This window comes from Bubalus bubalis, chromosome 9 (assembly GCF_019923935.1).
Source record: "Bubalus bubalis isolate 160015118507 breed Murrah chromosome 9, NDDB_SH_1, whole genome shotgun sequence".
Lineage (NCBI taxonomy): Eukaryota > Metazoa > Chordata > Mammalia > Artiodactyla > Bovidae > Bubalus > Bubalus bubalis.
Genome location: NC_059165.1, coordinates 1649209 through 1661675, shown reverse-complemented (window position 1 = coordinate 1661675; position 12467 = coordinate 1649209). Strand labels below are relative to the sequence as shown.

The window sequence follows — 12467 nt, the reverse complement described above, 5'->3', positions numbered from 1 at the left end:
TTTCGATGATCCAACAGATAACTGGCAATTTGATCTCCAGTTCCTCTCCCTTTTCTAAATCCGGCTTGAACATCTGGAAGTTCTCAGTTCACATACTGTTGAAGCCTAGCTTGAAGGATTTTGAACATTACCTTGCTAGCATATGAAATAAGCACAATTATGCAGTAGTTTGAGCATTCTTTGGCATTGCCTTTCTTTGGGATTGGAATGAAAACTGGCCTTTTCCAGTCCTGTGGCCACTGCTGAGTTTTCCAAATTTGTTTGCCTATTGAGTGCAGCACTTTAACAGCACCATCTTTTAGGATTTGAAATAACTCAGCTGGAATTCCATCACTTCGAGTAGCTTTGTTTGTAGTAATTCTTCCTAAGGCCCACTTGACTTCACACCACAGGATGTCTGGCTCTAGGTGAGTGATCACACCATCATGATTATCTGGGTCATTAAGGCCTTTTGTTTTGTACAGTTCTTCTGTGTATTCTTGCCAGTCTTCTTAATCTCTTCTGCTTCAGATAGGTCCTCATCGTTTCTGTCCTTTATTGTGCCCATCTTGGCATGAAATGTTCCCTTGGTATCTCTAATTTTCTTGAGGATATTTCTAGTCTTTCCTGTTCTGTTGTTTTCCTCTATTTCTTTGCGTTGATCACTGAGGAAGGCTTTTTTATCTCTCCTTGCTGTTCTTTGGAACTCTGCATTCAGATGGGTATATTTTTCCTTTTCTCCTTTTCCTTTCACTTCTCAGCTATTTGTAACACCTCCTCAGACAACTGTTCTGCCTTGTTGCATTTCTTTTTCTTGGGAGTGGTTTTGGTCACCACCTCCTGTACACTGTTACAAAGCTTCGTCCATAGTTCTTCAGGTACTGTCTATCAGATCTAATCCCTTGAGTCTATTTGTTGCTTCTACTCTATTATCATAAGGGGTTTGATTTAGGTCATAACTGAATGATCTACTGGTGTTCCATACTTTCTTCTACTTAAGTCTGAATTTGGCAATAAGGAGCTGATGATCTGAGCCACAGTCAGCTCCTGGTCTTGTTTTGCTGACTGTATAGAGCTTCTCCATCTTGGCTGCAAGGAGCATAATCAATCTGATTTCAGTATTGACCATCTGGTGGTGTCCATGTGTATAGTCATCTCTAGTGTTTTGTTGGAAGAAGATGCTTGCTATGACCAGAGCGTTCTCTTGCCTAAACTCTATTAGCCTTTGCCCTGCTTCATTTTTTACTCCAAGGTCAAATTTGCCCATTACTCCCAGTTTCTCTGACTTCGTACTTTTGCTTTTCAGTCCTCTATGATGAAAAGAACATCTTTTTTTGGTGCTATTTCTAAGGGTCTTACTGGTTTTCATAGAACCGTTTAACTTCTGCTTCTTCGACATTAGTGGTTGGGCCATAGACTTGGATTACTGTGATGTTGAATGGTCTTCCTTGGAAAAGAACTGAGATGATTCTGTCGTTTTTGAGATTGCACCGAAGTATTGCATTTTGGAGTCTTTTGTTGAGTATGAGGGCCACTCCATTTCTTCTAAGGGATTCTTGCCTGCAGTGGTAGATGTAATGGTCATCTGAATTAGATTCACCCATTCCCATCCATTTTAGTCCTCTTTCCCCTCCAAACATTTTCTTCTTTGAAAAATAATAATTTTTCTTTGAGAACTCAGGGATACCTTCTTGCTTTTGTTACCATTACAGGTCTCATTTATTTGGTTTGTTCATAATAAGTATATTAAGTTTGACTTTATTTTAAAACTCTGTCCTGGCACAGAATTTAAATTAATGTCTTATTGAGGTGCAAATGGGCGTGAAGGCTCCTTTTAAAGGAGCTTTAAGCATTTGTTGCCCCAGTAGGATCGGAGCATAATAGTATTGACCTTGAGAAAGATGATTTTCTCAATAGAAATAATTTATCATTGCTCGAGGTAGTGAGAAATTATTAATTTTTTTCTCAGAGCATTTTTTTTTTTGGTCAGTTTTCCGGAGATACATGACTCCCTCCTTTATGAAGACTACTTCATTTTATGTATTTTGTTGGCCCCTGAGATAATGTTCCATCTAGAGAGGAAAAAACAGAAAGCAGCACTGAAAACCCTACAAATGCTTGCAGTAACGCAGAGTCACTTGCTGTCTGCCGTTTTTCCTAACGCCCATTAACTCTAGCATCCCTAGTGCTGCATTTTGGGTTTGGGGCTTCTTTGGTTCATTTGTGAATACTTGTCTATTAAATTTTTTATATAATTCATTTGGTTGTAGAAAAATAATCTGGTTACTGTAAGTATACTGGAGGGAAAGTTCACTTTACAAGTAACGCATTTCCTAGTTCAGAGAAGTTCCTGTTGCTCCGTTACCAGTGTGTGTGTGTGCTTGCCCCCTGCCCCAGCTCCTGGTGGTGGCGAAGTTTCCGTCAACTGTGTTGCTAGGTTTATCTGGTAATCCGCAGAAGAAAATGTATGCAGGTATATGTGTGCATCTAAGTAGTAGAGGCTAGTGGTTCACACTGTGGCTGTGTGTGTGCTAGGTCACTTGAGTCACGTCTGTCTCTCTGCAACCCCATGGACTGTAGCCCGCCAGGCTCCTCTGTCCATGGGATTTCCCAGGCAGGAATACTGGAGTGAGCGGCCATTTCCTCCTCCAGGGGATCTTCCCGACCTAGGGATCGAGCCTGTACCCCTTATGTCTCCTGCGATGGCAGGTGGGTTCTTTACCACTAGCGCCGCTTGGGGAGCCTATAAAGCAGGGGGGAAATGGTATTTCCTTCCTCCACCCATGAAGATATGCTCGTCATGGTGAGACAGTGAGGCTGGCTCTGGTGAGGTTGGTCAATCAGAAGAGCACCGTCTACCGGAAGAGAACCTCTGTGAGCATCTGAACACTACATTAATGGAGGCTGTGGCCCGTTCAGTATTGTTACCATGTTATTATTTATGGTGTGCGATTTCCAGTGTATTTTTCACATAAACCTATAATGCTTAAGCCAGCTGCATTTATGTGTTTTCCACAAATCCTGCATATTCAAACTTCCTTTCTGCTTGCTGTCACCTTCTATAAGCTCTGGGGTTTCTTCTTAGCTCCTGGAAAAAAGTCTTCCTCACTTTATTTCTCCCCTCCCTGTGTGATGCTAAAGCTGAAACTTCAGTACTTTGGCCACCTCATGCGAAGAGTTGACTCATTGGAAAAGAGTCTGATGCTGGGAGGGATTGGGGGCAGGACGAAAAGGGGACGACAGAGGATGAGATGGCTGGATGGCATCACCAACTCGATGGACGTGAGTTTGAGTGAACTCCGGGAGTTGGGGATGGACAGGGAGGCCTGGTGTGCTGCGATTCATGGGGTCGCGAAGAGTCAGACACGACTGAGCGACTGAACTGAACTGAACTGTGTTTCTGTAGACAGCCCTCTGTGTCTAAAGAGGTGCTGGTTATCAGCGGGGTGACAGGTTGTGTGTGAGGAAGGGGAGAGCTGAGTCACGAGTCACAGCTGTGGGAAAGTGTCTTGGGCTCCAGGAGCCTCAGAAAGCTTCAGCTGTATGTGGCCACTCTTTCTTCTTTGACCACTTTCCTAATTGCTGTCTTTCTTAGAAGATCCTGTGGTATCTTTTCTACCCACTTAACTGTATTAAGTGTTCCATTTATTTATAACTCCTCTCCAGCTCTGAAATAGACCCAAGGGTTCACCACAGACCTGAAGATATACTTAGAGTAGCATGACAGATAGAAATTAGTAAATACTTTAGGCTTATCCAAAATAAAAATAAAAATGTCCTACATCTGGGACTTTTTGAAGCTCTCCTCTCTCTGCTTTATATAGCAAAGGGAAAAATGAATCACTCCATAACAAGGGATCCTAAAAGATATCAGACTCAATTAAAATTGACTGAAGTTCTGGGGAGCTCTCCAGATTATACTCCACAAATACTAATACGGTAGTATCAGTTTCAGCCATAAATCATCTCGCTGGATCTCCTATCTCTTTTCCTGGAGAGAGATCATGGACAGTAATATACTGTCTCTTGAACCAACAGAGTGTAAATTTCACTGCTCATAATTTCCAGTGTGTGGAGAGAGCCTGGTGAAGAAGTAGCCCTGAATGGCTCTGCTGGGGATGGCAGCTCAGCTGAGTGGCGGATGAGCCTGTAGTGGGCTGACCTCCTGTCCTTCAGTGTCCTCTTTCCCCTCTGTGACTTCCTGCAGAATCATTTGCATGTTTCATTTCATGTACATTTATCTCATTGCAGCCTCTTAATCCTTCTGTTGAGTTATAGATGATCTGAATAAATGTTTTCTATGGTCTGACTTTAAAAAAAGATGAATTGTGACACCGTTCAGTGTATGAGGGATGGTAAAGAGAAAGTTGGAAACAGGGGAACACATGTAACTTTGGAAGGAGTTCTGTATAGTATATTTAAGAAAAGGGGGGCAATTATTTTTTATTAATGTATTGTTCAGTTACTAAGACGTGTCTGACTCTTTACAGCCCCATGGACTGCAGCGCGCCAGGATTCCCTGTCATTCACTGTCTCCTGGAGTTCGCTCAAACTCACGTTCATTGAGTTGGTGATGTTATCCAACCGTCTCATCCTCTGGCACCCTGCCCTCATTCTTTCCCAACATCTTAATGTAAATATTGTTTTGAATTTAGGAGTAGAAGGACAGTCTGTGGAGATTTCCAATATTGTAGACATCCGAAAAGAGCATAACTATGAGATTGCAATGAGAATTTCTTCCAGCATCAACAGCCAAAACAGATTTTATACTGACCTAAATGGATACCAGGTAATTTTCCATTAAAATGTTTAAATGATGGTTTAATATGTACCTTTTATATATGATAACAGGCACGTTAATTTTGGATCCTTTGAAAAAATATACTTAAGGTTGCAAATTTCTAAAATAAAACTGAATTTTAACGGACACTTTTAGGTTCTCTATCTAACCAGGTTTTCAAGGATAGAAAAAAATATTTGCAAGATTATTTTGTAAAACATCTATTTGTAAGGATTTGTTTTTTCAAAGGAAAATTTGGGGACCGCTATGCATGTTAAATACCTTGATATATATGAATTTTTCTAGTAGAAGGAAATATTAATATTAATTAGGGATTGATAGAGTATACCTTTTATTTCCTCATAAGGAATTGGTCTATCCGTATTTAGTTTGTTCCACATATGTTTTTAAATGTATGCTTTAACAATGGGCTCTTTTCAATTCCAGGAAATCCTTCTCTACTGATGTATGTGTGTGTGTACATTTATACACATACATATATGTGTACATAGACACAGACATACAGATAAAAACATCTATCTGTTTAGAAATGTGAATAGCTGTATTTAATCAAAGTGTTTGTGAAATAGTTTGAAATAGTAATGGGAAAATTGATTGGTAAAATTTTTTTCAGATTTTCATTTCTCTAATTTACTAGAGTGCTCTTGATTGCTACCTAAATCTATATGCAAAGTATATGTGTGTAACAACATATATTTGAAATAATACTATTAAAAACATGAGCATGTCTCTGAGACATTAGCATTTTAGAAATTTCTGACTACGAATAGAAATAATTTCACAAATGCTATTACTCTGATTTTCAACTGGGATGAGTGGAAAGGATTGTGATAATTTTCTCTTCTACAATTTCCTGCAAAAGTTAAATTTAAACCTTTGCAAAGCATAAAAATTGCAGCATGCATTTTAAATTAACATGTTAATTCTACTACAGTTGTTTGGCTTTCAGATGAAGCCCTGGCTTTATGGTGATTCATTTTCCTTGTGTACAAAAGAAAGGCTTTTCTAAGTCCTACAGAAGCAATAATTTGTAGATGTGGGTGTATACATGAATGAAAAAACTTAGTACAAATGAAAATGTGAATTTTCTTTACAAAGATAGAGCACATTAATAAATAGGAAAACATTATTTTTAAGACTGTAAGCTAAATGTTGCTTCTTTTTTAGAGTAGGCCATTTCTTACGCTTTGAAAATAATAGTTGCTTGGGCCAAACTAGAAATCTAGACCCACAGATGGGGAGGGTAGCAGCTACACAGTCGTGACAGTTTTAGGTGCCTTTTTTCTCAGTATAAACTCAGTTGGAGTAGAAAGATCAGGATTGGCGATTCCGTACCAGCTAGCCTTCGTGCCTTCCTTTTTAAAAAACATTTTACAGGGTTGGTTTTTTTTTCCCCTTCCAGGTTGTTAATTTCCTAGGGCTGTGATACAAACTGCCACAAACTGGGTTACTTAAAACAACAAAAATGTATTCCCTCACAGTTTTGGACTTCAGAAGCCAGAACGAAGGTGTAGCCAGGCCTCCTCGCTCGGTCAGCTCTAGGAAAGGGTGGCCTTGCCTCTTCTGGCTCCTGGGGGTCGCTGGCAGTGCTTGGCACGCCGTGCGTTGCAAACACATCGCTGCGGCTCCTGCCTCTGCTCTCACGCGATCTCCTCGTGTCTCTGCGTGTCTGTATGTCCAAATTCCCCGTTTCTTGGGAGGATACTGTTCTTTAGATTATCTCCCACCCCAACCCAGTGTAACTTGGTTATCTCTGCAGAGGCCACATTTCAAAATAAAATCACATTCACAGGTTCTGAGTGAACATGAATTTGGGGGGACTCTATTGAGAACCAACCAGTAAATTGAATGACTGGTGAAGATTGAGATGTTATCTGTGAAATACCCAGTGCTGTGCCCAGTGTTCATGGACACTCAGTAGGCGTGAACTCTTGTGCTTACATTGTACTTCTTCTGTTCTGAGTTCCATGTTAAAGTTTCGTGAGTTTAAAAGAAGACATGACATTTTTATGTGGTGTGAGTAAGATTTCTGATAATAGAGTCTCTGTTTGACATCTCTTCCTGAGGTTTGAGTGAGTCTCCTTGACCCAACCAGCTTAGTTCATTATCAGTCTCTCTCAAAAACTAAAGGTAGAGTTGTATTTCATGCATTCAGATAGTAAACCAAGAAAAATTGGAATTTGGAACTGTCTACATTGAAACTAAACAAGAAGAGTAAGCATTGAATAGTTTTTAAATATAAAAATGCATTTGATTATTACAACAGAGTATGTTAGAGGATATGGTGGCGAGATGTGTGGTATTTATTAAAACTGATTCAAGAATTATGAGAGACATTTCTTGAAAGGGAATAGGGAGCTATTAAGCTTTGCATTCATTACAAAGCCAGTACGTTAGATTTAGATGAGAAATGAATACTTAATACCTTTACAACTTGTTTTATGCAAATATGGAGAGCTAGAAGACTTTTGTTAAGGATTTTTATTCTGAATTTAAATAGTAATACCTATTTTAAAAAAAATCTAGATAAGTTCTGCCTTTCTCACTTAAAAATTTTCTAAGACGCTCATGATTTTTCTTCATCTTGAAGAATGTTTTAATTTCTAAGTTAGCTGTTCTGTTGGACAAGAAAGGTGCTATACCTTTTTCTATTTGGGAAAAAAGCCATCTGTAGTCAGTAGTAATGTTTTTAAGTACGTTTGTAAATATCACTGGATTTTCTTTTTTTCTTCACGATAATTGTTTGGTCTTGCAGATTCAACCTAGAGTGACAATGAGCAAATTGCCTCTTCAGGCGAACGTCTATCCCATGACTACAATGGCGTACATCCAGGATGCCGAGCGCCGCTTGACTCTGCTCTCAGCTCAGTCTTTGGGTGTTTCGAGTCTGAAGAGTGGTGTGTATTCTGTAGATGCTCTTTGCTCTTAGTAGTCTCACTTTCTGTTAGTTGTGTGTTTGTTACCTTCCTCAGTCACAAGCTTTTTTCTTTTTAGAACCAGACTGTTAATTTTGAGCTTTGTGAGACTGACATAAAACAATAAATTTCCTCAATCTTCAGATGAAAACAAACCCAAAAGTTCACAAAACTGATGATTTTTAAAGATAATTTACTTTTCCCAATAGCCCATTGTTTGCAAAATTCTGTCATTGTTGTGACTGAATGGATATGGAAATTCAGACTCCGACTAAACTAAATTTAGATAATTTGAAGTTTAGATATTAATAAATTAGCCAGGGTTGCCAAAAGGGGAAGTTGCAGTTCAAACTTAGGTCCTTTTCTGAGTCACGTCCTCCTAGGATGCTGCCGCCTGAAAGGAAAAAGGGAGCAGAGATGATACGGACATGGTGATAAAGAGGCGGCAGACACGACTGCATAGACGCCAGACGGACCGAGACTGGGGGGAGGAGGAGAGAGATGGCAGACGCTGGTTGTTGTCTGGGAAACTTTCTATTGGGAGACTTGTCCTTCATAATACCTGTTTTTAATTATTTACATGTCAGTTGCTCCTCTTTGCTTACATACTAAGAGTTGTAAGACAAGTGTGTCACAGAGCTGGGCAGGTCATGAGTGAGAGTACTTGCCTGGCGTGGTCATTTCATGCTGGGCATATGCATACATTCTGTACTCCATACACAGGAAACTTTACTGTCGATCATTTTTCCTTGTGGCCTTCATTACACAAAATCCTGAGATCATGTCACCCAGACATGAATGCAGTTATAAAAATAAAAATGGCCTCACCTCGGGGATCCAGTAGGGAGTGCTGAGATTTGGGTGAATTGCAGAGCACACCCCCCGGTGTACAGACCTTGTTGCTGTGGGGAACTGGCCCAGCGTCGTCACCTTCTTCAGCTTTTCACAAAAAGCCCATCTGGAATTTTACAAGAAGTCGCCCATTCTGTAAATGTTGACATAATTTTTTAATAATCAGAATGTAAAACCTGTTGGTGTCAGATACGACTCCTGAGCTACCCACTTTTAAACGCTGCCTAAAGTTCCCCAATTTGGGCTCCACACTGGGGTCTCACAGAGTTGGACAGGACTGCAGTGACTTGCAGCATAGGGGACTGGACCTTAGGCTTCAAGTAGTCATGCATCTAACAGTTGTCTCACTTCTCTGGTAAAGACCCTGCAATAGACGCCCAGGCACCCTCGAGTTTGCATAACTCCAGACATAAAAGCAACTTGAGTATAGGCGAGGAGCTTACTATGTGTCACATAGTGTGTGGGCTAATATTTGAAGTCAGGGAGAAGACTGAGAAAGGACCGAGAGATTGATAGACTACCTTGGATGTGAAGTGGTAGAACTCGAGACAAGCATGGGGACAATTAGCCCCAGGGCCTGAGCAGCACCTTCTAGACAACTGTCTTAGAAAGTGTGGAGAAAGTGACAACAGAAACTCTAACCCTCCATGGTAACTTCATGTGCTTGTTACCCAAACCGGAAGGAGGAACCACATTTGGTTTACCTATGCGAGCATAATAGTTACTAACACAGTCTGTACATTTTCCTTTTACTCCAAGTGATTGCTCAGTACAGTAGCAAATATTAATGGATGGGTAGGTGAATATATATATTTAAGTGTGTGTGTGTGTGTGTGTGTGTGTGTGTGTGTGTGTTACTTAGTCGTGTCCGACTCTTTGTGATCTCATGGACTGTAGCCCACCAGGCTCCTCTGCTCATTGAGTTCTCCAGGCAAGAACACTGGAGTGGATTGCCATTTCCTTCTCCAATATATTTAAGGTAGTATAACTTTAATGGTTTTTTTTTTTTGTATAATCTTAGACATATAAATATGTCTCTGGTGATCTTCTTTTAGTTTGTAATTTCATAACCTAACTATTAGGGTTATAGCCTAAACTAGAGGAGTTGTAGAATTACTGCATAGCAAACAGAGGAACCAAATATAACAACTTTTTGAGCTAAAGGAGAAAAGACCACTGGGAAATCACTAATACAGTATCAGAGAGGGAAGGGATTACACAATGGGTGTCCCCAAATCCTCGGGCTTCAGAGAATCTCCACACATCAAGTAACCTAAAATGTTACTTCAGATCCTTTTTAGATCTGTCTTTCTGTATTTTTCTTATTACTCCATGTGTGATATATCTATTTCTTAATGAACCTCATAAACATTTTTCAATTCCAAATGCTGTTGCTAAAAATTTGGAGGCCTTTATTCTGTTGATCAATATTTTTAAGTTTTACTTTCATTTTGATCTCTTCTATCCCATTTAAATTTCTTATCAGATTTTACAAAATGCTGATGAAGACAAGAAGAAATACAGTCCTGTTTTGTGAATTTATACTAAATGCTCTGAGCTGTTATTGAAAGGAACCCCATGGCTTCCCCGACTGGAGGGGAAGCGTACGTCTAGACTCTGCTTTATATTTGTGAGCTTCTCAGTGAATAACCCTAGCCTGTTTGTTTCCTTGTTTGCTAGGTCAGATTGAAGTTATCATGGATCGAAGACTCATGCAAGATGATAATCGTGGCCTTGAGCAAGGTGTCCATGATAACAAGATTACAGCTAATTTATTTCGAATACTCCTAGAAAAGAGAAGTGTCGTGAATACGGTAGGAAAGCAGCTCTCATGTCCCAGTGTTGACTGTTCTTTGCCATCCAAAAATGGGACCTTATACTTTATATTTTGCATTTTCCAATATTGAGATGTCTTTATATTAGACTTAGCCTATATTCACAAGAAAGAGAACTTCAGTTATATGTATCATGTAAGATTCATATTTAGGCATTTTATTTTTTGTTTTGATTATTATGTAGATATAAAACAATGTTAAGCAATCAGTTTGGATAAAATTTCCTGAAATTACTTTGACAGAAGCAAGAGTTCAGTCTAAAGAATAGACCTTAGTCATATACTTAGGAGATTAAGTTTGATCAGTAAATGTATTTGAAACTTTAGTGCACTCATGCTAGTCTTAGACTCATCTATTGAAAGTGGATTTACTTGTCTGCTTTCTTGTTCAGTTTTCATTTCTCAAAGCAAAAATCCAGCATTCTGTGCAGAGAGTCTGGCAAAAACTCTGTTGGGCATGAACTCACCTGACAATATACTCCTTGAGAAGGCAGCACCAGTTCCCCCCGGAACCCCCGCAGACTGCAGGCCCCCACCTCAGGGGCCCCCGACGCGGCCCTCCTCCTTCTTGCTCTGTTCTCTGGCTGTCTGCACCAACCGTCAGACCTCTCTGCTCTGTGCAGCCGGTGGCCTCCCGTCCGCCTTGCAGATGGAGCAGCGCTCTAGGGGCTCCCGGTCCTGGACCCCGGGCGTCTGCTCCCCGCCTCCATCTCCCTGTGCTGACCTCCTCTCCTCCTCGGCAGGTCCTCCGCCGTCCTGGAGCCGACCCATCGCCCTCCCCAGGGCCGTTCGTTAGTCATCCTCCCTGCGTCCGCGGCCCTGCCCCTACAGCCTTTCTGCTGGCTTGTAAGCACGGTTTGTTTTCTTCTGTTAAACACAAACCCACACGCAGCTGACGCTCAGCCTCTCACCCGCGTCTCCCTGCAACGGCCCCTCCGCGCTGAGGCCGGGCTGCCGGGCTGCGTTGGTGCCCTCTCCCCTCGTGCCGCTGTGCTCCGGGCGGGATTCGGCTCTTCGGCTCCGGGGCCGCTCGCCCCAGCGGGTGTGGTCGGTCGTCATCTTACCTCCTTGCGCAGCAGCATCTGACACTGACCGTTGTCAGGTCCTGAAACACTGCCGAGCCAAGGCTCCCGTGGGCCCTGCGTACCTGGTTTTCCTCCTGCCTCTGGGACGGTTCTTTCTGTCTCTCTCTCCGATAGCTCTGTATTCAGCTTTAAATATTAGAGCCCTCGAGGCTCAGCCCCGGGCCTTCCCCTTTCCTCACTGTGTGTGTTATTCCTCCGCATCAGCTGGGACTGACAGATACAAACCCTCAGCTTCAGTTTCACCTCTCGCCTTGAGACCCACCCATCTGGTTGCTTCCTGGCATTTCTTTGTGCGTTTCTAAGGGCATCTCAAGCCTGACACACTCAGAACCACGGTCCTGATCGCCCCCTTCCAAGTGCCCCCTCTCTGATAACCAGCACTGCTTTCCATGCAGCCCAGGCCGCTGAGGGTCGTCCCTGGTGGACGTTCTCCCCCACCTGCTGTCTTTGCACCGCAGTCTTCACCTTCATTTAGGCTGTATCGCTGCCTAAATATTTCAAATCTACAAACTTGATTGCTTCGACAACTCTAATTTTAACTAGCATCTTGTGTTTTCTGGAGGTAGGCTGTGCGCAACCCCCCCCTGCCGTCTTCTTTCTGCCCTGTCTGCTCTGAACTCAGTGAGCAGCAGCTTTGTTTTCGAAGCCGAGTCTGTCCCACAGTGCCCTGCTTCCCGGCTCTGCCTTCGCGTTGCTCCCGACCGTGGCTCGCGGAGCCCCCTGCTCGCGGCCCTGCCTGTCCCGCCTCCTCCTCTACTGATGCGTGGTCTCCCTGTTCCCGCCCTGCGCCAGCTGCTTTCCCTCAGGCCTCAGCGCTTCCTGTGCGCCCGGCCTTCCCCGCACCTTTGCACATGCCTTTCAGTCTCTACCCAGCGATTCTTCGTAATTAGGCGTTCAGATCTGAGTCTCCTTCAGCAGCTTCTTCGGCTTGACCAGATTCGAACCGCCCTCAGAATCATGCACGTTTCCTGTGTGTGTGGTTGTGTGGTCATTGTCCTTCT

The 12467-nt window shown here is 42.2% G+C and overlaps 1 protein-coding gene across 2 annotated transcripts in view; it reads left to right on the top strand.

Annotated features, from left to right (window-relative positions):
* Positions 1-12467, top strand: part of MAN2A1 (mannosidase alpha class 2A member 1) — a 208032-nt gene that overhangs the window by 171340 nt on the left and 24225 nt on the right. For both annotated transcript variants that reach the window (XM_044947248.2, XM_025292149.3), the window contains 3 exons: positions 4635-4768; positions 7536-7677; positions 10228-10361. In XM_044947248.2, coding sequence (XP_044803183.2) covers positions 4635-4768; positions 7536-7677; positions 10228-10361 — 410 coding nt within the window. The remainder of the gene's footprint in view (positions 1-4634; positions 4769-7535; positions 7678-10227; positions 10362-12467) is intronic.